The sequence below is a fragment of the Peromyscus maniculatus genome, chromosome 1, assembly GCF_049852395.1.
Source record: "Peromyscus maniculatus bairdii isolate BWxNUB_F1_BW_parent chromosome 1, HU_Pman_BW_mat_3.1, whole genome shotgun sequence".
NCBI classification, from domain to species: domain Eukaryota; kingdom Metazoa; phylum Chordata; class Mammalia; order Rodentia; family Cricetidae; genus Peromyscus; species Peromyscus maniculatus.
In genome coordinates, this window is record NC_134852.1 from 27,167,748 (window position 1) to 27,195,316 (window position 27,569).

At 40.3% G+C, this 27,569-nt stretch overlaps 1 protein-coding gene across 2 annotated transcripts in view; it reads left to right on the plus strand.

Moving 5' to 3' along the window:
• The window catches only part of LOC143272660 (uncharacterized), a 99,184-nt gene extending 74,867 nt beyond the window's left edge, over positions 1-24,317 (plus strand). Inside the window, exons 16-27 of one of the 2 annotated variants that reach the window (XM_076568509.1) lie at positions 1,509-1,595; positions 3,991-4,076; positions 6,080-6,146; positions 7,722-7,808; positions 10,201-10,286; positions 12,264-12,330; positions 13,944-14,030; positions 16,434-16,519; positions 18,492-18,558; positions 20,172-20,258; positions 22,663-22,748; positions 24,137-24,317. In XM_076568509.1, coding sequence (XP_076424624.1) covers positions 1,509-1,595; positions 3,991-4,076; positions 6,080-6,146; positions 7,722-7,808; positions 10,201-10,286; positions 12,264-12,330; positions 13,944-14,030; positions 16,434-16,519; positions 18,492-18,558; positions 20,172-20,258; positions 22,663-22,748; positions 24,137-24,146 — 903 coding nt within the window. In that variant the 3' untranslated portion in view covers positions 24,147-24,317. The remainder of the gene's footprint in view (positions 1-1,508; positions 1,596-3,990; positions 4,077-6,079; positions 6,147-7,721; positions 7,809-10,200; positions 10,287-12,263; positions 12,331-13,943; positions 14,031-16,433; positions 16,520-18,491; positions 18,559-20,171; positions 20,259-22,662; positions 22,749-24,136) is intronic. The other variant, XM_076568448.1, reaches the window with a different exon arrangement.
• The last annotated feature ends 3,252 nt before the right edge of the window (positions 24,318-27,569 follow it).

The following is a 27,569-nucleotide window of genomic DNA, read 5'->3' on the forward strand; positions in this document are numbered from 1 at the left end:
CCTCAGTTTTGTATGAAAATATGGCCAGAGAAAAATATTTTGTTGGTGTGAACCATCACTTGATCAACTGTAAGTGAGCAATAAGTCCTGGTAGGGAGTGGTGAGCCAATAAAGGAATGGACTGGAAAGACAGTGATAAGAAGACAAAGGTCAGTCCTCACGGATTAGATGTTTCATGTTTGACCAAGGATGTTGTGCAGAAATAAATACACCTTAGAGTGATTTGAAAACACGACTGTGGTAACACACCTGCATACATTTTAATGGGTCCAGTTGTTTCAGTGATCTAGGAATCGTCCAGGTGCTTTTACCTTTGGCATAAAGGCAGGTAGCTTCTATCTTCCCATGGACACTCCTACTTCAGGATCACATATGAGAGCCTCTCCTCTCTTTCTCTCTTTGCTTCTGTATTGACACTAGCAGGAAATAGTGCAAATTTAGCCACGTGTAATTGGCTCATCAAAACTTTTCATTATGAAGAGATTACAGCATGTTTTCTATTTGAATCCCTACGAGTATGTTGACAACTTCCCCTAGTTACAGAATAGGAATCCTTGCCCCAATTACCAGCAGTTGTAGAAGGGAAGATTCAATTACCATATAGTACCACTCTAACTTCCGGATTTTTTGTTCTGTGTTTTAAAATAACATAACCTTACATTCTTTGTGCCACATGCAAACATTTAAAATACTGGAGGGTTGTAATTAGATACTTATCTATTCATATTAAAGCGACATCATCACCTTGAGCTGCTGGAGGTTAGGAAACTTGTTTGCTTGTACCAGGAGCACTAGAGTGAGGGTTTGTGTGAATCAGAAGTTGCATATTTATGGCTTTTGAATGTCAATCAATGGACAAAAACAGTTTCCTAGGAACTATGATATGGAAGACACTAGTAATTACATCAGAGTTTATTTCTAAATGGAAAATAACATGTACTTTTGCCTCCCCACCATGATAGAGAAACAGTGAGGGAAGAGGCCAAATTAAAATTAATAATCATGTCATATAAGATCAGAAACTCTAAAACCAAGGGAATTCAGTTTAATCTCAGCAACAGGGCAAGACCAAGTTTCTCAGTTCATGATTTTCTCTTAATCTAGGCTAGCATAATTACGTTTTGGTTTTTTTTTTTCTTTGTCTTCTTGGTTTTTCTGAGACAGGGTTTCTCTGTGTAGCTTATCACCTTTCCTGCAACTCACTTGGTAGCCCAGGCTGACCTCGAACTCACAGATATCGGACTGGCTCTGTCTCCTGAGTGCTGGGAATAAAGGAGTGAGCCACGACCGCCCGGCTACCTTTTAGTTCTTGATGAGGTTGTAGTAATTTGTAAATACATGAGCATATTTGAAGATATTTCACTTTTCAGTGAGAGTTTCTACTTTCCATGTTTCAATTTTCAGTACCTGCTAAGGAATAAAGTAGTTTCACAATTGTGCACTCCAAAACAAAAGAATTAATTTCAGACCCAAACCAAGAAAGTTAATCCTCTACCTTTCCATTGCAGAAAACAGAAAAACATCTTTCTGATGATAGCAAGACCTGGGCATTAAAGAAGTTTAAAACTGAAGTCAACCTCCTTTCTCTGGGAGAGGTAATAACTGATAGCTTTAAAATAAAAAAAAAATACTTAGTGGTAATTCCCACTAATTTGAAAACTAACATATTTGCTTGTGAGAGGAATGATGCTTCTGTGGTCCTATGTCTACATTATTGCAAATAGTGTCAGAGAAGAAGAACCCAGCCTGGAACATGTCCTTCACGTCCTTTCTACCCTCACTTCTGGGAACACCCAACCTAATGACCTTCTAAGACAGTAGTTCTCACCCTTCCTAATGCTGTGACCATTTCATGCAGTTCTTCATGTTGTGGTGACCCTCACCATAAAATTATTTTCGTTGCTACTTCATAAGTGTAATTTTGCTAAGGTTATGTCTCATAAGGTCAATATCTGTATTTTCAGAAGGTCTTAGGTAACCTCTGTGAATAAGAGTCCTATGATTACCAAATGGGTCTGACCCACAGGTTGAAAATCACTGTTTTAAGGGGTAAGTGATAGTAAATTAGACTATGGAGAAAAAAAATCAAAAGTTGAGCAACTTGCAACACCGAGAGAAGATCTCATAGAAATGAAGAGTATAAATAATGGAGACTCGGGTAGCTCATGTCAACATGAATGTACCCAACATACCTGTATATTTTAAATTGATTTATTTTATGTGTTTTAAAGTTTTGCATACATTCTCTCTGTGCACCTTGTGTGTGTGTGCTGCCCACAGACATCCAAGAGGGCATTTGATCCCCGGGAATTGCAGTTCTGCATGGTTGTCAGACAAGAAGTGGGTGCTGTGAATCAAACCCAGGCCCTCTGCAAGAGTAACAAGGGTTTTACAAGAATGAAACAAAAGCAATAAGTGTTTATACTACTGAGCCATCTTTCCAGACCCCAGAATGAATATGATTGTAATGCAGATGATCAGAGTGTAAGCCAAGATATCATAAGTTGTTATAAGTAGCCAGCATCAACATGTCTGCTACTCCCTAGACAACAGTCCTCATCAGCCTGCCAGTTTGACACATTGAAACCCAGAGAACATATAGGCAGGAAGAACATCAATAGCAGGCTGGGCATGGTGATGCCCACCTTTAATCCCTGCACTCATGAAGCAGAGGCAAGCTGGTCTTTGTCAATTCGAGGACACCCTGGTCCTGAGTTATTTGGTGGATGAGGGAAGGCAAGAAACCTGTGTGCCATAGCAGAAGTGTGGAGGTCAAAGGATAATTTATAGCAGTCAGTTCTCTCCTCTCACCATTTCAGTCTCAGGGATCAAATTCCAATTGTCAGTCATCCTGGCAAGTGCCTTTATCACCTTAGCCCTCTCACTGGCCCTCTGATTTATACATTCACTGTAAATATTTTAGTATTCATACACACACACACACACACACACACACACACACACGTACACAAACACACACACTCACACATACTCGAGTGTCAGCAGTGCATTCTCCTTGCAAGAATAGTGACGAGGGATCATCCCAGGAAACACAAGAATTGACAGCAAACCGCTTGACTACAATGCAGATATTGAAGCAAAAACCAAGGTAAACAGCATTCAACGACATCCCCAGTATATACCCAGCAATGACACTCAGGTCCACCCATCACATGCCAAAGATCAAGCAGTCTCAATGAATCTGTTCAGAGTGAAACATTTTTCTCCAAATATGTTTTTTATATTTTTATACATAGTTAAAAGTAACACAGCACACAGCCTACTTGGTTTCAGAATTGGGCTTAATTTTAAAATTAAACCAAGGAAAAAGACCCCCACACAATTCCCATACATACACAATAAAAATGAATTAGTTTTAAAGATAAATATCTGTAGAATAAACAGAAGTCTGTTGCAATTACAAAGTTACTGATGGGGCTTGATTCTCAGAGATAAGGCTGGAGTGGAAAATGAGAAAGGTCACTGGCACACAGGCAAGTTTGGAAATTGATCATTGAAGAAGACATACCAAGAAGACATTTTTTATTTAATTTGTTCAAATTTTCTATGTGTATAGGAAATGCTGTTCAGGTTGGGAGATAATAATTCACAGTTTAGGGAAGACATAGTTTGGAAAAATAGGTTAACAAACTGCTCCAGAGAGGCCACTTGAGCTCTCTTACCGAACAAAGGCACACCAAACCTAGATGCCACATAATGGGGTTGGGGCAATAGAGTCACATCTCCATGGAGCTAAGAAGCTTGGAACCAGTGAGTGTTTGTGGAGAGTTCTGGAGAGGAGGGGTGCTCACAGGCAATGTTGGACAGGGCAATGGTGTGTCCAAAGGAAGGGTCCAGCTGTGTGTGTGTGAACTTGCAGCAAGGGATGAAGGAAAATCTGTCCTTTGTGACTGATTCTTTACAGATTCTCTGATAAATTTTCAGTTGAGAAGCATGTTGATATATAAAGTGTAATTTTTTTCTTTACAGTGTGGGTTGACAGCAATTAAAATGGCTTCTAAAGGAAAACAAGAGATGGCCCAGTTTTCAATGGAGGACCAGGTTGAGTCAAATAGGTAATGTGTCCTGTTTTTTACAATCTTAGTCCTGTTCTTGAGAGTGACAATTCTTTAAGTAAGGAATACTAAAATGAGAGGAGGAAGATTGGCGTCAACTCAGAGGCACATAGCCTGAGCTGGCAAAGGGACTGTTCCAACCAAGACAAAACAAAACAAAACAAAACAAAACAAAACAAAACAAAACAAAACAAAAAAAAACAAAGAAAAACAAACAAGAGAACAGTGTGCGTAGGGCTCAGCTCCCATTTAAAAACAACAGTTCATCATTCGAAATCTGATTTGATTGGTGATTTTTAACTAGTTAGGGAAACCACATTAATGTTGTTTACTTTGAAAAGTTTCAACTTAATTTATCACAGTGAAATTTGTGATCATTTTAGTATTTTTTAGTGAAGGTTAAATGCTATTACCAGACACTATTCTTTTTTTTTTTTTTTTTAATCGCTACTTCTTTTCTTTTTTTGGGGGGGAGTGGATTCTGTCTGAAATGTCTCAATGCTGTGTTGGTCAGATGTGAATCTGTGCACCCACACTCCTGAAACATCAGTCATGGTTAGGCACAGTTACCCACAATGAGTATAAACAACTATGACTCAAAGTTTTTGGCTCTGCTGGGGATCCCATCAGCAGTAGGCTTCAGACATGGTTCTGTAGAGAAGGTTCACTCAACTGGGTGAAGTGCAACATGGAAGCAAGAAAAACACAGCTATTGCATCAGAGTTCTCCAACTACAAACCCCAGGCACCTAGAGCTTAGACATAGCCAGGAAGGACAGGAGACAGAGAGACTGTGCTCCCCTCCCATGAGTTTTAGAACAGGCTGTTACTTAACAGTCCAAGGCAACATTTGGTGATGGTCTGGCTTCTACTAGCAAACAGGTAACAACAACAACAAATACAAGGCCACCTATAACCTGTCAACCATATGTTGGCTTGTGAGAGTAAAGGCAAGGGTTGCTCTCCTGTTGCACCAAGTCTATCTCTTAGATAACAGAGAACAGAGAAGGGAATTTGTGCTATAGGATCAGGACAGGAGGGATGAACCAGGAGTAATAAAGGAACTGTTCATGTACATATACAACTATAAAATATACCTACTGCATCAAATAGAACAAAGGATGTAGAAGAACCCCACTTCCTTGTCCCTGTGTGCCTGTCTGTGTGGGGGTGGGTGTGGTGGAAAAAGCAGCTTCAAAGCACCAAAAAAGGAGTGACTTCTGAGATTGTTGGCAGCTTGTTGCTTAGAGATAGAGTGTATTTCATTTTCTACCAAACTATCCTGGGAGAGATGATTAGACTCAATGAAATGCCTAAAAGTTTCTTGACAGAAAAGAGGCCGTGGTACTTTAGAGGTAGAGGGAAAAGAATGAAATAGGAGCATTCAGTGCTAGAGCACACAACCACAAAGCCATCAGTTAGTTACTGCAACCATCAGAACAAAGTGTGTGCAAAAACCACCATCCTGTCTCTAGTGTGCATAGATGTGTGTTGCCTGGTTTGCCTATGTCTGTGTGCGACATGAAGAGAAGAGGAGGATATTGGTTTCTTGTGTCATTCTCTCACTTACCCACTTGACATAAGGTCTCTGACTGAACCTGGAGCAGCTCTAGCAGCCAACAAGCCCAAATGATACCCTGTCTCTTCCACCCAAAGACTGGGTTACAAGTGCATGTGTCCATGCCCAGCTTGTTATGCGGTTGATGATCATTCAAACTCAGTTTGTTATGTGTGGGCATCAAGCACTCTTATTGACTGAGGCCTCTACCAGGCCACTGACTGTTTTGATTTTGATTTTTAAATAGAACTAAGAGTGAGTCTTCACTGAATGTTTTATAGATTGAGTTAAGTTGAAATTCACAAAAGCAACACAAAACTGTAAAATTTGGGTGTATGTTGAAATCCGTAATGCAAAATTGCTGCTTAATATGCAGGTAACCAATCTTTCAACAGAGTCGGTCAAAGGACCAAATCCACCCATTATTGCATGTTTTTATCCTAAAGGCTTCCTGAAAAACGTGATGCTCTCACACCTGTCCCAGAGGATAATGGAACTCCATCTCTCCCTATGGTAAAGTGATCCTTTGTGAAATTCATTTTCTTATGAATGTTGTTAAAATGCAGCAGTAGTCTACCTACCTCAGTTTTGTATGAAAATATGGCCAGAGAAAAATATTTTGTTGGTGTGAACCATCACTTGATCAACTGTAAGTGAGCAATAAGTCCTGGTAGGGAGTGGTGAGCCAATAAAGGAATGGACTGGAAAGACAGTGATAAGAAGACAAAGGTCAGTCCTCACGGATTAGATGTTTCATGTTTGACCAAGGATGTTGTGCAGAAATAAATACACCTTAGAGTGATTTGAAAACACGACTGTGGTAACACACCTGCATACATTTTAATGGGTCCAGTTGTTTCAGTGATCTAGGAATCGTCCAGGTGCTTTTACCTTTGGCATAAAGGCAGGTAGCTTCTATCTTCCCATGGACACTCCTACTTCAGGATCACATATGAGAGCCTCTCCTCTCTTTCTCTCTTTGCTTCTGTATTGACACTAGCAGGAAATAGTGCAAATTTAGCCACGTGTAATTGGCTCATCAAAACTTTTCATTATGAAGAGATTACAGCATGTTTTCTATTTGAATCCCTACGAGTATGTTGACAACTTCCCCTAGTTACAGAATAGGAATCCTTGCCCCAATTACCAGCAGTTGTAGAAGGGAAGATTCAATTACCATATAGTACCACTCTAACTTCCGGATTTTTTGTTCTGTGTTTTAAAATAACATAACCTTACATTCTTTGTGCCACATGCAAACATTTAAAATACTGGAGGGTTGTAATTAGATACTTATCTATTCATATTAAAGCGACATCATCACCTTGAGCTGCTGGAGGTTAGGAAACTTGTTTGCTTGTACCAGGAGCACTAGAGTGAGGGTTTGTGTGAATCAGAAGTTGCATATTTATGGCTTTTGAATGTCAATCAATGGACAAAAGCAGTTTCCTAGGAACTATGATATGGAAGACACTAGTAATTACATCAGAGTTTATTTCTAAATGGAAAATAACATGTACTTTTGCCTCCCCACCATGATAGAGAAACACTGAGGGAAGAGGCCAAATTAAAATTAATAATCATGTCATATAAGATCAGAAACTCTAAAACCAAGGGAATTCAGTTTAATTTCAGCAACAGGGCAAGACCAAGTTTCTCAGTTCATGATTTTCTCTTAATCTAGGCTAGCATAATTACGTTTTGGTTTTTTTTTTTCTTTGTCTTCTTGGTTTTTCTGAGACAGGGTTTCTCTGTGTAGCTTATCACCTTTCCTGCAACTCACTTGGTAGCCCAGGCTGACCTCGAACTCACAGATATTGGACTGGCTCTGTCTCCCGAGTGCTGGGAATAAAGGCGTGAGCCACGACCGCCCGGCTACCTTTTAGTTCTTGATGAGGTTGTAGTAATTTGTAAATACATGAGCATATTTGAAGATATTTCACTTTTCAGTGAGAGTTTCTACTTTCCATGTTTCAATTTTCAGTACCTGCTAAGGAATAAAGTAGTTTCACAATTGTGCACTCCAAAACAAAAGAATTAATTTCAGACCCAAACCAAGAAAGTTAATCCTCTACCTTTCCATTGCAGAAAACAGAAAAACATCTTTCTGATGATAGCAAGACCTGGGCATTAAAGAAGTTTAAAACTGAAGTCAACCTCCTTTCTCTGGGAGAGGTAATAACTGATAGCTTTAAAATAAAAAAAAAAAAATACTTAGTGGTAATTCCCACTAATTTGAAAACTAACATATTTGCTTGTGAGAGGAATGATGCTTCTGTGTTCCTATGTCTACATTATTGCAAATAGTGTCAGAGAAGAAGAACCCAGCCTGGAACATGTCCTTCACGTCCTTTCTACCATCACTTCTGGGAACACCCAACCTAATGACCTTCTAAGACAGTAGTTCTCACCCTTCCTAATGCTGTGACCATTTCATGCAGTTCTTCATGTTGTGGTGACCCTCACCATAAAATTATTTTCGTTGCTACTTCATAAGTGTAATTTTGCTAAGGTTATGTCTCATAAGGTCAATATCTGTATTTTCAGAAGGTCTTAGGTAACCTCTGTGAATAAGAGTCCTATGATTACCAAATGGGTCTGACCCACATGTTGAAAATCACTGTTTTAAGGGGTAAGTGATAGTAAATTAGACTATGGAGAAAAAAAATCAAAAGTTGAGCAACTTGCAACACCGAGAGAAGATCTCATAGAAATGAAGAGTATAAATAATGGAGACTCGGGTAGCTCATGTCAACATGAATGTACCCAACATACCTGTATATTTTAAATTGATTTATTTTATGTGTTTTAAAGTTTTGCATACATTCTCTCTGTGCACCTTGTGTGTGTGTGCTGCCCACAGACATCCAAGAGGGCATTTGATCCCCGGGAATTGCAGTTCTGCATGGTTGTCAGACAAGAAGTGGGTGCTGTGAATCAAACCCAGGCCCTCCGCAAGAGTAACAAGGGTTTTATAAGAATAAAACAAGAGCAATAAGTGTTTATACTACTGAGCCATCTTTCCAGACCCCAGAATGAATATGATTGTAATGCAGATGATCAGAGTGTAAGCCAAGATATCATAAGTTGTTATAAGTAGCCAGCATCAACATGTCTGCTACTCCCTAGACAACAGTCCTCATCAGCCTGCCAGTTTGACACATTGAAACCCAGAGAACATATAGGCAGGAAGAACATCAATAGCAGGCTGGGCATGGTGATGCCCACCTTTAATCCCTGCACTCATGAAGCAGAGGCAAGCTGGTCTTTGTCAATTCGAGGACACCCTGGTCCTGAGTTATTTGGTGGATGAGGGAAGGCAAGAAACCTGTGTGCCATAGCAGAAGTGTGGAGGTCAAAGGATAATTTATAGCAGTCATTTCTCTCCTCTCACCATTTCAGTCTCAGGGATCAAATTCCAATTGTCAGTCATCCTGGCAAGTGCCTTTATCACCTTAGCCCTCTCACTGGCCCTCTGATTTATACATTCACTGTAAATATTTTAGTATTCATACACACACACACACACACACACACACACGTACACAAACACACACACTCACACATACTCGAGTGTCAGCAGTGCATTCTCCTTGCAAGAATAGTGACGAGGGATCATCCCAGGAAACACAAGAATTGACAGCAAACCGCTTGACTACAATGCAGATATTGAAGCAAAAACCAAGGTAAACAGCATTCAACGACATCCCCAGTATATACCCAGCAATGACACTCAGGTCCACCCATCACATGCCAAAGATCAAGCAGTCTCAATGAATCTGTTCAGAGTGAAACATTTTTCTCCAAATATGTTTTTTATATTTTTATACATAGTTAAAAGTAACACAGCACACAGCCTACTTGGTTTCAGAATTGGGCTTAATTTTAAAATTAAACCAAGGAAAAAGACCCCCACACAATTCCCATACATACACAATAAAAATGAATTAGTTTTAAAGATAAATATCTGTAGAATAAACAGAAGTCTGTTGCAATTACAAAGTTACTGATGGGGCTTGATTCTCAGAGATAAGGCTGGAGTGGAAAATGAGAAAGGTCACTGGCACACAGGCAAGTTTGGAAATTGATCATTGAAGAAGACATACCAAGAAGACATTTTTTATTTAATTTGTTCAAATTTTCTATGTGTATAGGAAATGCTGTTCAGGTTGGGAGATAATAATTCACAGTTTAGGGAAGACATAGTTTGGAAAAATAGGTTAACAAACTGCTCCAGAGAGGCCACTTGAGCTCTCTTACCGAACAAAGGCACACCAAACCTAGATGCCACATAATGGGGTTGGGGCAATAGAGTCACATCTCCATGGAGCTAAGAAGCTTGGAACCAGTGAGTGTTTGTGGAGAGTTCTGGAGAGGAGGGGTGCTCACAGGCAATGTTGGACAGGGCAATGGTGTGTCCAAAGGAAGGGTCCAGCTGTGTGTGTGTGAACTTGCAGCAAGGGATGAAGGAAAATCTGTCCTTTGTGACTGATTCTTTACAGATTCTCTGATAAATTTTCAGTTGAGAAGCATGTTGATATATAAAGTGTAATTCTTTTCTTTACAGTGTGGGTTGACAGCAATTAAAATGGCTTCTAAAGGAAAACAAGAGATGGCCCAGTTTTCAATGGAGGACCAGGTTGAGTCAAATAGGTAATGTGTCCTGTTTTTTACAATCTTAGTCCTGTTCTTGAGAGTGACAATTCTTTAAGTAAGGAATACTAAAATGAGAGGAGGAAGATTGGCTTCAACTCAGAGGCACATAGCCTGAGCTGGCAAAGGGACTGTTCCAACCAAGACAAAACAAAACAAAACAAAACAAAACAAAACAAAACAAAACAAAACAAAACAAGAGAACAGTGTGAGTAGGGCTCAGCTCCCATTTAAAAACAACAGTTCATCATTCGAAATCTGATTTGATTGGTGATTTTCTACTAGTTAGGGAAACCACATTAATGTTGTTTACTTTGAAAAGTTTCAACTTAATTTATCACAGTGAAATTTGTGATCATTTTAGTATTTTTTAGTGAAGGTTAAATGCTATTACCAGACACTATTCTTTTTTTTTTAATCGCTACTTCTTTTCTTTTTTTTGGGGGGAGTGGATTCTGTCTGAAATGTCTCAATGCTGTGTTGGTCAGATGTGAATCTGTGCACCCACACTCCTGAAACATCAGTCATGGTTAGGCACAGTTATCCACAATGAGTATAAACAACTATGACTCAAAGTTTTTGGCTCTGCTGGGGATCCCATCAGCAGTAGGCTTCAGACATGGTTCTGTAGAGAAGGTTCACTCAACTGGGTGAAGCGCAACATGGAAGCAAGAAAAACACAGCTATTGCATCAGAGTTCTCCAACTACAAACCCCAGGCACCTAGAGCTTAGACATAGCCAGGAAGGACAGGAGACAGAGAGACTGTGCTCCCCTCCCATGAGTTTTAGAACAGGCTGTTACTTAACAGTCCAAGGCAACATTTGGTGATGGTCTGGCTTCTACTAGCAAACAGGTAACAACAACAACAAATACAAGGCCACCTATAACCTGTCAACCATATGTTGGCTTGTGAGAGTAAAGGCAAGGGTTGCTCTCCTGTTGCACCAAGTCTATCTCTTAGATAACAGAGAACAGAGAAGGGAATTTGTGCTATAGGATCAGGACAGGAGGGATGAACCAGGAGTAATAAAGGAACTGTTCATGTACATATACAACTATAAAATATACCTACTGCATCAAATAGAACAAAGGATGTAGAAGAACCCCACTTCCTTGTCCCTGTGTGCCTGTCTGTGTGGGGGTGGGGGTGGTGGAAAAAGCAGCTTCAAAGCACCAAAAAAGGAGTGACTTCTGAGATTGTTGGCAGCTTGTTGCTTAGAGATAGAGTGTATTTCATTTTCTACCAAACTATCCTGGGAGAGATGATTAGACTCAATGAAATGCCTAAAAGTTTCTTGACAGAAAAGAGGCCGTGGTACTTTAGAGGTAGAGGGAAAAGAATGAAATAGGAGCATTCAGTGCTAGAGCACACAACCACAAAGCCATCAGTTAGTTACTGCAACCATCAGAACAAAGTGTGTGCAAAAACCACCATCCTGTCTCTAGTGTGCATAGATGTGTGTTGCCTGGTTTGCCTATGTCTGTGTGCGACATGAAGAGAAGAGGAGGATATTGGTTTCTTGTGTCATTCTCTCACTTACCCACTTGACATAAGGTCTCTGACTGAACCTGGAGCAGCTCTAGCAGCCAACAAGCCCAAATGATACCCTGTCTCTTCCACCCAAAGACTGGGTTACAAGTGCATGTGTCCATGCCCAGCTTTTTATGCGGTTGATGATCATTCAAACTCAGTTTGTTATGTGTGGGCATCAAGCACTCTTATTGACTGAGGCCTCTACCAGGCCACTGACAGTTTTGATTTTGAGTTTTAAATAGAACTAAGAGTGAGTCTTCACTGAATGTTTTATAGATTGAGTTAAGTTGAAATTCACAAAAGCAACACAAAACTGTAAAATTTGGGTGTATGTTGAAATCCGTAATGCAAAATTGCTGCTTAATATGCAGGTAACCAATCTTACAACAGAGTCGGTCAAAGGACCAAATCCACCCATTATTGCATGTTTTTATCCTAAAGGCTTCCTGAAAAACGTGATGCTCTCACACCTGTCCCAGAGGATAATGGAACTCCATCTCTCCCTATGGTAAAGTGATCCTTTGTGAAATTCATTTTCTTATGAATGTTGTTAAAATGCAGCAGTAGTCTACCTACCTCAGTTTTGTATGAAAATATGGCCAGAGAAAAATATTTTGTTGGTGTGAACCATCACTTGATCAACTGTAAGTGAGCAATAAGTCCTGGTAGGGAGTGGTGAGCCAATAAAGGAATGGACTGGAAAGACAGTGATAAGAAGACAAAGGTCAGTCCTCACGGATTAGATGTTTCATGTTTGACCAAGGATGTTGTGCAGAAATAAATACACCTTAGAGTGATTTGAAAACACGACTGTGGTAACACACCTGCATACATTTTAATGGGTCCAGTTGTTTCAGTGATCTAGGAATCGTCCAGGTGCTTTTACCTTTGGCATAAAGGCAGGTAGCTTCTATCTTCCCATGGACACTCCTACTTCAGGATCACATATGAGAGCCTCTCCTCTCTTTCTCTCTTTGCTTCTGTATTGACACTAGCAGGAAATAGTGCAAATTTAGCCACGTGTAATTGGCTCATCAAAACTTTTCATTATGAAGAGATTACAGCATGTTTTCTATTTGAATCCCTACGAGTATGTTGACAACTTCCCCTAGTTACAGAATAGGAATCCTTGCCCCACTTACCAGCAGTTGTAGAAGGGAAGATTCAATTACCATATAGTACCACTCTAACTTCCGGATTTTTTGTTCTGTGTTTTAAAATAACATAACCTTACATTCTTTGTGCCACATGCAAACATTTAAAATACTGGAGGGTTGTAATTAGATACTTATCTATTCATATTAAAGCGACATCATCACCTTGAGCTGCTGGAGGTTAGGAAACTTGTTTGCTTGTACCAGGAGCACTAGAGTGAGGGTTTGTGTGAATCAGAAGTTGCATATTTATGGCTTTTGAATGTCAATCAATGGACAAAAGCAGTTTCCTAGGTACTATGATATGGAAGACACTAGTAATTACATCAGAGTTTATTTCTAAATGGAAAATAACATGTACTTTTGCCTCCCCACCATGATAGAGAAACACAGAGGGAAGAGGCCAAATTAAAATTAATAATCATGTCATATAAGATCAGAAAGTCTAAAACCTAGGGAATTCAGTTTAATCTCAGCAACAGGGCAAGACCAAGTTTCTCAGCTCATGATTTCTCTTACTCTAGGCTAGCATAATTACGTTTTGGTTTTTGGTTTTATTTTTTTTTCTTTTTCTTCTTGGGTTTTCTGAGACAGGGTTTCTCTGTGTAGCTTATCACCTTTCCTGCAACTCACTTGGTAGCCCAGGCTGACCCGGAACTCACTTGGTAGCCCAGGCTGACCTCGAACTCACAGATATCGGACTGGCTCTGTCTCCCGAGTGCTGGGAATAAAGGCGTGAGCCACGACCGCCCGGCTACCTTTTAGTTCTTGATGAGGTTGTAGTAATTTGTAAATACATGAGCATATTTGAAGATATTTCACTTTTCAGTGAGAGTTTCTACTTTCCATGTTTCAATTTTCAGTACCTGCTAAGGAATAAAGTAGTTTCACAATTGTGCACTCCAAAACAAAAGAATTAATTTCAGACCCAAACCAAGAAAGTTAATCCTCTACCTTTCCATTGCAGAAAACAGAAAAACATCTTTCTGATGATAGCAAGACCTGGGCATTAAAGAAGTTTAAAACTGAAGTCAACCTCCTTTCTCTGGGAGAGGTAATAACTGATAGCTTTAAAATAAAAAAAAAAAATACTTAGTGGTAATTCCCACTAATTTGAAAACTAACATATTTGCTTGTGAGAGGAATGATGCTTCTGTGTTCCTATGTCTACATTATTGCAAATAGTGTCAGAGAAGAAGAACCCAGCCTGGAACATGTCCTTCACGTCCTTTCTACCCTCACTTCTGGGAACACCCAACCTAATGACCTTCTAAGACAGTAGTTCTCACCCTTCCTAATGCTGTGACCATTTCATGCAGTTCTTCATGTTGTGGTGACCCTCACCATAAAATTATTTTCGTTGCTACTTCATAAGTGTAATTTTGCTAAGGTTATGTCTCATAAGGTCAATATCTGTATTTTCAGAAGGTCTTAGGTGACCTCTATGAATAAGAGTCCTATGATTACCAAATGGGTCTGACCCACAGGTTGAAAATCACTGTTTTAATGGGTAAGTGATAGTAAATTAGACTATGGAGAAAAAAAATCAAAAGTTGAGCAACTTGCAACACCGAGAGAAGATCTCATAGAAATGAAGAGTATAAATAATGGAGACTCGGGTAGCACATGTCAACATGAATGTACCCAACATACCTGTATATTTTAAATTGATTTATTTTATGTGTTTTAAAGTTTTGCATACATTCTCTCTGTGCACCTTGTGTGTGTGTGCTGCCCACAGACATCCAAGAGGGCATTTGATCCCCGGGAATTGCAGTTCTGCATGGTTGTCAGACAAGAAGTGGGTGCTGTGAATCAAACCCAGGCCCTCTGCAAGAGTAACAAGGGTTTTACAAGAATGAAACAAAAGCAATAAGTGTTTATACTACTGAGCCATCTTTCCAGACCCCAGAATGAATATAATTGTAATGCAGATGATCAGAGTGTAAGCCAAGATATCATAAGTTGTTATAAGTAGCCAGCATCAACATGTCTGCTACTCCCTAGACAACAGTCCTCATCAGCCTGCCAGTTTGACACATTGAAACCCAGAGAACATATAGGCAGGAAGAACATCAATAGCAGGCTGGGCATGGTGATGCCCACCTTTAATCCCTGCACTCATGAAGTAGAGGCAAGCTGGTCTTTGTCAATTCGAGGACACCCTGGTCCTGAGTTATTTGGTGGATGAGGGAAGGCAAGAAACCTGTGTGCCATAGCAGAAGTGTGGAGGTCAATGGATAATTTATAGCAGTCATTTCTCTCCTCTCACCATTTCAGTCTCAGGGATCAAATTCCAATTGTCAGTCATCCTGGCAAGTGCCTTTATCACCTTAGCCCTCTCACTGGCCCTCTGATTTATACATTCACTGTAAATATTTTAGTATTCATACACACACACACACACACACACACACACACACACACACACGTACACAAACACACACACTCACACATACTCGAGTGTCAGCAGTGCATTCTCCTTGCAAGAATAGTGACGAGGGATCATCCCAGGAAACACAAGAATTGACAGCAAACCGCTTGACTACAATGCAGATATTGAAGCAAAAACCAAGGTAAACAGCATTCAACGACATCCCCAGTATATACCCAGCAATGACACTCAGGTCCACCCATCACATGCCAAAGATCAAGCAGTCTCAATGAATCTGTTCAGAGTGAAACATTTTTCTCCAAATATGTTTTTTATATTTTTATACATAGTTAAAAGTAACACAGCACACAGCCTACTTGGTTTCAGAATTGGGCTTAATTTTAAAATTAAACCAAGGAAAAAGACCCCCACACAATTCCCATACATACACAATAAAAATGAATTAGTTTTAAAGATAAATATCTGTAGAATAAACAGAAGTCTGTTGCAATTACGAAGTTACTGATGAGGCTTGATTCTCAGAGATAAGGCTGGAGTGGAAAATGAGAAAGGTCACTGGCACACAGGCAAGTTTGGAAATTGATCATTGAAGAAGACATACCAAGAAGACATTTTTTATTTAATTTGTTCAAATTTTCTATGTGTATAGGAAATGCTGTTCAGGTTGGGAGATAATAATTCACAGTTTAGGGAAGACATAGTTTGGAAAAATAGGTTAACAAACTGCTCCAGAGAGGCCACTTGAGCTCTCTTACCGAACAAAGGCACACCAAACCTAGATGCCACATAATGGGGTTGGGGCAATAGAGTCACATCTCCATGGAGCTAAGAAGCTTGGAACCAGTGAGTGTTTGTGGAGAGTTCTGGAGAGGAGGGGTGCTCACAGGCAATGTTGGACAGGGCAATGGTGTGTCCAAAGGAAGGGTCCAGCTGTGTGTGTGTGAACTTGCAGCAAGGGATGAAGGAAAATCTGTCCTTTGTGACTGATTCTTTACAGATTCTCTGATAAATTTTCAGTTGAGAAGCATGTTGATATATAAAGTGTAATTCTTTTCTTTACAGTGTGGGTTGACAGCAATTAAAATGGCTTCTAAAGGAAAACAAGAGATGGCCCAGTTTTCAATGGAGGACCAGGTTGAGTCAAATAGGTAATGTGTCCTGTTTTTTACAATCTTAGTCCTGTTCTTGAGAGTGACAATTCTTTAAGTAAGGAATACTAAAATGAGAGGAGGAAGATTGGCTTCAACTCAGAGGCACATAGCCTGAGCTGGCAAAGGGACTGTTCCAACCAAGACAAAACAAAACAAAACAAAACAAAACAAAACAAAACAAAACAAAACAAGAGAACAGTGTGAGTAGGGCTCAGCTCCCATTTAAAAACAACAGTTCATCATTCGAAATCTGATTTGATTGGTGATTTTCTACTAGTTAGGGAAACCACATTAATGTTGTTTACTTTGAAAAGTTTCAACTTAATTTATCACAGTGAAATTTGTGATCATTTTAGTATTTTTTAGTGAAGGTTAAATGCTATTACCAGACACTATTCTTTTTTTTTTAATCGCTACTTCTTTTCTTTTTTTTGGGGGGAGTGGATTCTGTCTGAAATGTCTCAATGCTGTGTTGGTCAGATGTGAATCTGTGCACCCACACTCCTGAAACATCAGTCATGGTTAGGCACAGTTATCCACAATGAGTATAAACAACTATGACTCAAAGTTTTTGGCTCTGCTGGGGATCCCATCAGCAGTAGGCTTCAGACATGGTTCTGTAGAGAAGGTTCACTCAACTGGGTGAAGCGCAACATGGAAGCAAGAAAAACACAGCTATTGCATCAGAGTTCTCCAACTACAAACCCCAGGCACCTAGAGCTTAGACATAGCCAGGAAGGACAGGAGACAGAGAGACTGTGCTCCCCTCCCATGAGTTTTAGAACAGGCTGTTACTTAACAGTCCAAGGCAACATTTGGTGATGGTCTGGCTTCTACTAGCAAACAGGTAACAACAACAACAAATACAAGGCCACCTATAACCTGTCAACCATATGTTGGCTTGTGAGAGTAAAGGCAAGGGTTGCTCTCCTGTTGCACCAAGTCTATCTCTTAGATAACAGAGAACAGAGAAGGGAATTTGTGCTATAGGATCAGGACAGGAGGGATGAACCAGGAGTAATAAAGGAACTGTTCATGTACATATACAACTATAAAATATACCTACTGCATCAAATAGAACAAAGGATGTAGAAGAACCCCACTTCCTTGTCCCTGTGTGCCTGTCTGTGTGGGGGTGGGGGTGGTGGAAAAAGCAGCTTCAAAGCACCAAAAAAGGAGTGACTTCTGAGATTGTTGGCAGCTTGTTGCTTAGAGATAGAGTGTATTTCATTTTCTACCAAACTATCCTGGGAGAGACGATTAGACTCAATGAAATGCCTAAAAGTTTCTTGACAGAAAAGAGGCCGTGGTACTTTAGAGGTAGAGGGAAAAGAATGAAATAGGAGCATTCAGTGCTAGAGCACACAACCACAAAGCCATCAGTTAGTTACTGCAACCATCAGAACAAAGTGTGTGCAAAAACCACCATCCTGTCTCTAGTGTGCATAGATGTGTGTTGCCTGGTTTGCCTATGTCTGTGTGCGACATGAAGAGAAGAGGAGGATATTGGTTTCTTGTGTCATTCTCTCACTTACCCACTTGACATAAGGTCTCTGACTGAACCTGGAGCAGCTCTAGCAGCCAACAAGCCCAAATGATACCCTGTCTCTTCCACCCAAAGACTGGGTTACAAGTGCATGTGTCCATGCCCAGCTTTTTATGCGGTTGATGATCATTCAAACTCAGTTTGTTATGTGTGGGCATCAAGCACTCTTATTGACTGAGGCCTCTACCAGGCCACTGACAGTTTTGATTTTGAGTTTTAAATAGAACTAAGAGTGAGTCTTCACTGAATGTTTTATAGATTGAGTTAAGTTGAAATTCACAAAAGCAACACAAAACTGTAAAATTTGGGTGTATGTTGAAATCCGTAATGCAAAATTGCTGCTTAATATGCAGGTAACCAATCTTTCAACAGAGTCGGTCAAAGGACCAAATCCACCCATTATTGCATGTTTTTATCCTAAAGGCTTCCTGAAAAACGTGATGCTCTCACACCTGTCCCAGAGGATAATGGAACTCCATCTCTCCCTATGGTAAAGTGATCCTTTGTGAAATTCATTTTCTTATGAATGTTGTTAAAATGCAGCAGTAGTCTACCTACCTCAGTTTTGTATGAAAATATGGCCAGAGAAAAATATTTTGTTGGTGTGAACCATCACTTGATCAACTGTAAGTGAGCAATAAGTCCTGGTAGGGAGTGGTGAGCCAATAAAGGAATGGACTGGAAAGACAGTGATAAGAAGACAAAGGTCAGTCCTCACGGATTAGATGTTTCATGTTTGACCAAGGATGTTGTGCAGAAATAAATACACCTTAGAGTGATTTGAAAACACGACTGTGGTAACACACCTGCATACATTTTAATGGGTCCAGTTGTTTCAGTGATCTAGGAATCGTCCAGGTGCTTTTACCTTTGGCATAAAGGCAGGTAGCTTCTATCTTCCCATGGACACTCCTACTTCAGGATCACATATGAGAGCCTCTCCTCTCTTTCTCTCTTTGCTTCTGTATTGACACTAGCAGGAAATAGTGCAAATTTAGCCACGTGTAATTGGCTCATCAAAACTTTTCATTATGAAGAGATTACAGCATGTTTTCTATTTGAATCCCTACGAGTATGTTGACAACTTCCCCTAGTTACAGAATAGGAATCCTTGCCCCACTTACCAGCAGTTGTAGAAGGGAAGATTCAATTACCATATAGTACCACTCTAACTTCCGGATTTTTTGTTCTGTGTTTTAAAATAACATAACCTTACATTCTTTGTGCCACATGCAAACATTTAAAATACTGGAGGGTTGTAATTAGATACTTATCTATTCATATTAAAGCGACATCATCACCTTGAGCTGCTGGAGGTTAGGAAACTTGTTTGCTTGTACCAGGAGCACTAGAGTGAGGGTTTGTGTGAATCAGAAGTTGCATATTTATGGCTTTTGAATGTCAATCAATGGACAAAAGCAGTTTCCTAGGTACTATGATATGGAAGACACTAGTAATTACATCAGAGTTTATTTCTAAATGGAAAATAACATGTACTTTTGCCTCCCCACCATGATAGAGAAACACAGAGGGAAGAGGCCAAATTAAAATTAATAATCATGTCATATAAGATCAGAAAGTCTAAAACCTAGGGAATTCAGTTTAATCTCAGCAACAGGGCAAGACCAAGTTTCTCAGCTCATGATTTCTCTTACTCTAGGCTAGCATAATTACGTTTTGGTTTTTGGTTTTATTTTTTTTTCTTTTTCTTCTTGGTTTTTCTGAGACAGGGTTTCTCTGTGTAGCTTATCACCTTTCCTGCAACTCACTTGGTAGCCCAGGCTGACCCGGAACTCACTTGGTAGCCCAGGCTGACCTCGAACTCACAGATATCGGACTGGCTCTGTCTCCCGAGTGCTGGGAATAAAGGCGTGAGCCACGACCGCCCGGCTACCTTTTAGTTCTTGATGAGGTTGTAGTAATTTGTAAATACATGAGCATATTTGAAGATATTTCACTTTTCAGTGAGAGTTTCTACTTTCCATGTTTCAATTTTCAGTACCTGCTAAGGAATAAAGTAGTTTCACAATTGTGCACTCCAAAACAAAAGAATTAATTTCAGACCCAAACCAAGAAAGTTAATCCTCTACCTTTCCATTGCAGAAAACAGAAAAACATCTTTCTGATGATAGCAAGACCTGGGCATTAAAGAAGTTTAAAACTGAAGTCAACCTCCTTTCTCTGGGAGAGGTAATAACTGATAGCTTTAAAATAAAAAAAAAAAAATACTTAGTGGTAATTCCCACTAATTTGAAAACTAACATATTTGCTTGTGAGAGGAATGATGCTTCTGTGTTCCTATGTCTACATTATTGCAAATAGTGTCAGAGAAGAAGAACCCAGCCTGGAACATGTCCTTCACGTCCTTTCTACCCTCACTTCTGGGAACACCCAACCTAATGACCTTCTAAGACAGTAGTTCTCACCCTTCCTAATGCTGTGACCATTTCATGCAGTTCTTCATGTTGTGGTGACCCTCACCATAAAATTATTTTCGTTGCTACTTCATAAGTGTAATTTTGCTAAGGTTATGTCTCATAAGGTCAATATCTGTATTTTCAGAAGGTCTTAGGTGACCTCTGTGAATAAGAGTCCTATGATTACCAAATGGGTCTGACCCACAGGTTGAAAATCACTGTTTTAATGGGTAAGTGATAGTAAATTAGACTATGGAGAAAAAAAATCAAAAGTTGAGCAACTTGCAACACCGAGAGAAGATCTCATAGAAATGAAGAGTATAAATAATGGAGACTCGGGTAGCTCATGTCAACATGAATGTAGCCAACATACCTGTATATTTTAAATTGATTTATTTTATGTGTTTTAAAGTTTTGCATACATTCTCTCTGTGCACCTTGTGTGTGTGTGCTGCCCACAGACATCCAAGAGGGCATTTGATCCCCGGGAATTGCAGTTCTGCATGGTTGTCAGACAAGAAGTGGGTGCTGTGAATCAAACCCAGGCCCTCTGCAAGAGTAACAAGGGTTTTACAAGAATGAAACAAAAGCAATAAGTGTTTATACTACTGAGCCATCTTTCCAGACCCCAGAATGAATATGATTGTAATGCAGATGATCAGAGTGTAAGCCAAGATATCATAAGTTGTTATAAGTAGCCAGCATCAACATGTCTGCTACTCCCTAGACAACAGTCCTCATCAGCCTGCCAGTTTGACACATTGAAACCCAGAGAACATATAGGCAGGAAGAACATCAATAGCAGGCTGGGCATGGTGATGCCCACCTTTAATCCCTGCACTCATGAAGCAGAGGCAAGCTGGTCTTTGTCAATTCAAGGACACCCTGGTCCTGAGTTATTTGGTGGATGAGGGAAGGCAAGAAACCTGTGTGCCATAGCAGAAGTGTGGAGGTCAAAGGATAATTTATAGCAGTCATTTCTCTCCTCTCACCATTTCAGTCTCAGGGATCAAATTCCAATTGTCAGTCATCCTGGCAAGTGCCTTTATCACCTTAGCCCTCTCACTGGCCCTCTGATTTATACATTCACTGTAAATATTTTAGTATTCATACACACACACACACGCACACACACACACACACACACACACGTACACAAACACACACACTCACACATACTCGAGTGTCAGCAGTGCATTCTCCTTGCAAGAATAGTGACGAGGGATCATCCCAGGAAACACAAGAATTGACAGCAAACCGCTTGACTACAATGCAGATATTGAAGCAAAAACCAAGGTAAACAGCATTCAACGACATCCCCAGTATATACCCAGCAATGACACTCAGGTCCACCCATCACATGCCAAAGATCAAGCAGTCTCAATGAATCTGTTCAGAGTGAAACATTTTTCTCCAAATATGTTTTTTATATTTTTATACATAGTTAAAAGTAACACAGCACACAGCCTACTTGGTTTCAGAATTGGGCTTAATTTTAAAATTAAACCAAGGAAAAAGACCCCCACACAATTCCCATACATACACAATAAAAATGAATTAGTTTTAAAGATAAATATCTGTAGAATAAACAGAAGTCTGTTGCAATTACAAAGTTACTGATGGGGCTTGATTCTCAGAGATAAGGCTGGAGTGGAAAATGAGAAAGGTCACTGGCACACAGGCAAGTTTGGAAATTGATCATTGAAGAAGACATACCAAGAAGACATTTTTTATTTAATTTGTTCAAATTTTCTATGTGTATAGGAAATGCTGTTCAGGTTGGGAGATAATAATTCACAGTTTAGGGAAGACATAGTTTGGAAAAATAGGTTAACAAACTGCTCCAGAGAGGCCACTTGAGCTCTCTTACCGAACAAAGGCACACCAAACCTAGATGCCACATAATGGGGTTGAGGCAATAGAGTCACATCTCCATGGAGGTAAGAAGCTTGGAACCAGTGAGTGTTTGTGGAGAGTTCTGGAGAGGAGGGGTGCTCACAGGCAATGTTGGACAGGGCAATGGTGTGTCCAAAGGAAGGGTCCAGCTGTGTGTGTGTGAACTTGCAGCAAGGGATGAAGGAAAATCTGTCCTTTGTGACTGATTCTTTACAGATTCTCTGATAAATTTTCAGTTGAGAAGCATGTTGATATATAAAGTGTAATTCTTTTCTTTACAGTGTGGGTTGACAGCAATTAAAATGGCTTCTAAAGGAAAACAAGAGATGGCCCAGTTTTCAATGGAGGACCAGGTTGAGTCAAATAGGTAATGTGTCCTGTTTTTTACAATCTTAGTCCTGTTCTTGAGAGTGACAATTCTTTAAGTAAGGAATACTAAAATGAGAGGAGGAAGATTGGCTTCAACTCAGAGGCACATAGCCTGAGCTGGCAAAGGGACTGTTCCAACCAAGACAAAACAAAACAAAACAAAACAAAACCAAACAAAACAAAACAAAACAAAACAAAACAAAACAAAACAAAACAAAACAAGAGAACAGTGTGCGTAAGGCTCAGCTCCCATTTAAAAACAACAGTTCATCATTCGAAATCTGATTTGATTGGTGATTTTCTACTAGTTAGGGAAACCACATTAATGTTGTTTACTTTGAAAAGTTTCAACTTAATTTATCACAGTGAAATCTGTGATCATGTTAGTATTTTTTAGTGAAGGTTAAATGCTATTATCAGACACTATTCCTTCCCCCCCCCCTACTTCTTTTCTTTTTTTTGGGGGGAGTGGATTCTGTCTGAAATGTCTCAATGCTGTGTTGGTCAGATGTGAATCTGTGCACCCACACTCCTGAAACAGCAGTCATGGTTTGGAACGGTTATCCACAATGAGTATAAAGAACTAAGACTCAAGGTTTTTTGCTCATGCAATGAGCACAGTACTTGGTCCCACTGCCTTGTTGCCTCCCAAACTCATCAAGCCAATCAACTGTCTCACCTATTCAGAGGGTCTGTTCCAGCTGGGGGCCCCTCAACCAAATTCACCGAGTGTTCCAAAGAGCTCCCAGCAACTAAAAGAATGAGAAATGTAAGTTAGACCACAGAAATTGTTTAAAATATTTGAAGATTTTTGGACTCGAAATCTCATAATCTTTGGCACTAGTATATATGATTAATAAATTTCATGCTTTATAATGAACTTTTAGGCATTTCCTAGCACCAGAAAAAAAATGATTCTTTTTTTCCAATAATATTGAAAATACATCACATAAAAATAACAGTTGAAAAAAAATAAAAAAAAAAAAATAACCGTTTAGTCCAATAAAACTGCCCAAGTAAAGTTGGTAGGTACATGGTTGTCTCCTATTCTAGAATGAGGGAATTACTTTCACTCCTAATGTGAATCTTGTGTTTTCTGAATGGCTAAGCAGAGAAATATAACTGTTAAATATTAGTTTCTATTTTTGTTTCCATACACTGTGACTTATGAGGAGGGCATCTTCTTGGAAACAAACACTCCAAAAGAAGCCACATCTGAGAATAAAACCAACAAAATAAGGCTCTACATTCTCACACCTTCTCCAACACAATGATACTAATGTCACTATATAAGATTATACTGATGATGCCACTGCTCCTGCTGATCCTGACCATGTCACCAGGGTTGTTCTTTATGCAACTGATAATTCTTGCTTTTCTTTGTAGTTGCTGCTGAAGCAGAACATTAATTCTTTAAAAGAAGAACACATCAAGTATCAATCTGTCAGGAAGATTTCATAAAAAATAGAAATTGTAAATGTAAATATTTATCTGAAAGGTGACACAGTATATATTGAATTCTGTAAGTGTTTGTAATATTTCCCATTAAAATGCATTATGCAAATATTTTAAGCTGTTTCTTGGTATTGTACAAACTGATCACCTGACCTCTCAGTTATGTGTTTAAGGGGGAGGATTTTATTATAGATACAGAGATAGAACAGATAGAGTCATCTGGAATGTCCAAAGCAGAAGAAGATGGTTGTACATAGTCAGCTAACTGGACCTGGCTAATGATAGACAGAAACAGATCAGAGAGGAAGAGAGAGAGAAAGAAACAGAGGAGGAGACAGAGAGAGAGAAGGAGAGGAACATGGAGATAGGAGGAGACAGAGACACAAAGACACTGAGAAGCTGTGAGAAGGGATGCATGTGAACTAGAGGGAGTTTAGGGGAGGGGAGGAGGGAAGAGGACCTAGGACACTAGCATAGACTTTGAAATGCATAACAAGTACTTGTGACGCTGAAGGAGCCTGGAGGCTAGCATGTGCCTCATTATGGTAATACGTACCACAGACAGCCATTTTCTCTACTGCCAGTCATAAGAGAAATGACATCTTTGGGTAGAGCTTCACAAGTTTTTGAGGAATCTTGGCTTCTAGCTACCTTCCAGAAATCCTCCTAAAGTCCAGGTTGGGGCTGCCCTTAGAATTTTGGGAACTGGAGTTTTCTTTGGACATAACAGGTATCAATGAATCTTAATGGATTTTCCAAGTCACAAACCAGCCTTGTTGAGGTTTACATATTCAAACTGCTCAAACACAAGTAAAAACACCCCCCAAAGTGCCATATTGTCCTTAACATCCATAGAGTTCTAGTGTGGTTGCATACCTGCATTTCCTTTTCCTTTAATTTGATGACATCCCATCCCCCAGCATACATTCACTGCACAAAGTCCCTCACTGAGGGGAGGGGCCTTATGAGCCCCTCACTGTATGAAGATCATAGTGTCCTGGACACCCTTACACAGAAATCATCTACAACCTCTGCCTCCCTCTTCCAAAGTAGTCCCTGATCCTTGGAGTGTGTGACTCAGACATCCTGTTGAGGTCTGAGCACTTCATAGTTTTGCATTCTTTAAAGTTTGGCCAGGTGTGAGTCTGCGCATTCACCACAGCCCACTGCATAAATAAATGTCTCTGATGAGGGATGATAGTTGCCCTAATGGACAGGTATAAGCCTGAGTATTTAGAAGGCAGCTTGATGCCATGTAGTTTGAACAAAACAACAATAGAGAGCCTGCTATATGGACTCAACGCATCAGCCATTAACTCAGATTACAATAGTGCATCAGTGCTGTGTTAAGGAAAGAAAGACACGCACTTCCACTTGGAGTCCTTCAACCAAAAACAAGTCCAGGTTTGGATTTTCTACTTCATGCTCCCTGTCTTCCCTCATCTGTCTGGTACATGACTCTGAGTCTGTCCCTGTCTGAAGAAGTCTGTCTGTCCCTGTCTCTGTTTTTTAACAGAGTCTGTGCCTGTCCCTATGTCTGTCAGTGTCTGTCTGTCCCTGCGGCTGTCCCTGTGTGAATGTGAGTGTCTGTCCCTTTTGTTGTGCTCTCTTTTATTGACTTCTCAGGAAGAATCACATGGGGAAGGAGTGGGATACTTTACAGAAATCATTCGTGGAGTCTTACAAGAAATTAAGCCAATAACTTCAACTGACCCCAACTCACCCAGACAACAAACAGTATTATAAACTCCATTGTTTACCCAGCAATGCTACTGTGTTCAACAGTTTTGGTGGATATTCATTGAAGAAGAGTGTTTTCAACTTCTATGTTTGCTATTTTCTGCAAATGATACACATGCATTGTTCTGGATGGGGGCATAGAAGAGAACATAACAAGATTACAGTTATGTACTAGTTTAGGTTGTAAAAGTTGATTATGTGGGAAGTCCAAGGACAGTAATGGTGATGGATACATTGTTCTATAAAAAGTGGGTTCAATAGTCAGTTTGAGTACACAGTAGGGCTCACAGTCACTGGAAGGTGTGGGTGAAGATGCATCTGCTTAACTGGCATCCTGGAGCCCTCAGGCATCTGTTTCTTGAGGGAGCAGAGAAGTCAAGTTGCTAGGGAAAAAATATATTATTAAAACCTGCCCTATGACTGCCAGAAAGATTCCTGGTTGTACTGACAAAGTCAAATGCACAAGGCAGAAGAGCAGATAGGCCCTTTATTGGGATATCTTGGGAAACTGGAGGGTAGGGAGTCCCAGCTGCTGGACAGATCATGTATGCTGAATAGGTGTCCGCTTGAGCCTGGAGAGATATACCAGCTTTAGTGCCGAGGAGCTTGGCAGTCAAAGGGGCGCTGAGGATCACGGTTAGGGTTCTGTCCATCTGGGCTCCAGAAACTTAAGTACTAGGTGTTTGAGGAGTACTTGGTCCCCCAGGGAGAGTGGGGCAGGTTCAGGGGGCAGTTAATTCTATTGGTGTGGGGGCAGGGAGATAGCTATCAGCATGTGAATGGAGAAGGGACCTCAGAAGGGAGAGGTAGGGGAGGCACCCAGCCAGTGAAGGAGTTTGGGCTGGAAGGTAGGTGACTGAGGAAGAAGGACCTTCCATAAAAGGATCTCAAAGGGCTTAGGCCTGTAAGAGAGCATGGGATGGCTCAGAGGCAGGTAAGGGCAATGAGGAGATGGGAGGGCCAAGATAACCTAAGTTCAATGGAGAGCTTTGGTGAGGGGTTGTTTGATGAGTCCATTGGCCCTCTTAACCTTTCCTGAAGATTGTGGATGGTAGGCGATGTGGAGCTTCCAGGAAATGTTGAGAGTTTCCAACATGAGCTCCATGACCCTAGAAGGGAAGGCTGTCCCATTGTCCATATGTATGGTCTTGGCAGGCCAAATCAAGGGATGATGTGGTCCAGGAGTATTTGAGCCACATCTGCTGTTTCCCTGGATGTAGAGAAGACTTCTATCTATCCTGTGAAGATGTCAACAAGAGTTAGGAAATAATGGAGTTTTTTATGAGTGGGCATGGGGCTGAAATTAATCTACCAATTGTCACCCCATTGGTGTCCTCGAAGCTGGGGCAGATGATGACATATCTGGAGGGGCACCTGGGGGTTGGCCTCACCACAACTCTGGCAGGAGGAGTGAACCTGTGAAATATAAGCTTAAATATGGGTGATGTCGGGCCAGGCAGTGGTGGCACACGCCTTTAATCCCAGTACTCAGGAGGCAGAGGCAGACGGATCTCTGTGAGTTCGAGGCCAGCCTGGGCTACCAAGTGAGTTCCAGGAAAGGCGCAAAGCTACACAAGAGAAACCCTGTCTCGAAGAAAATTTCTTAATAAAAAAAATGAAAAAA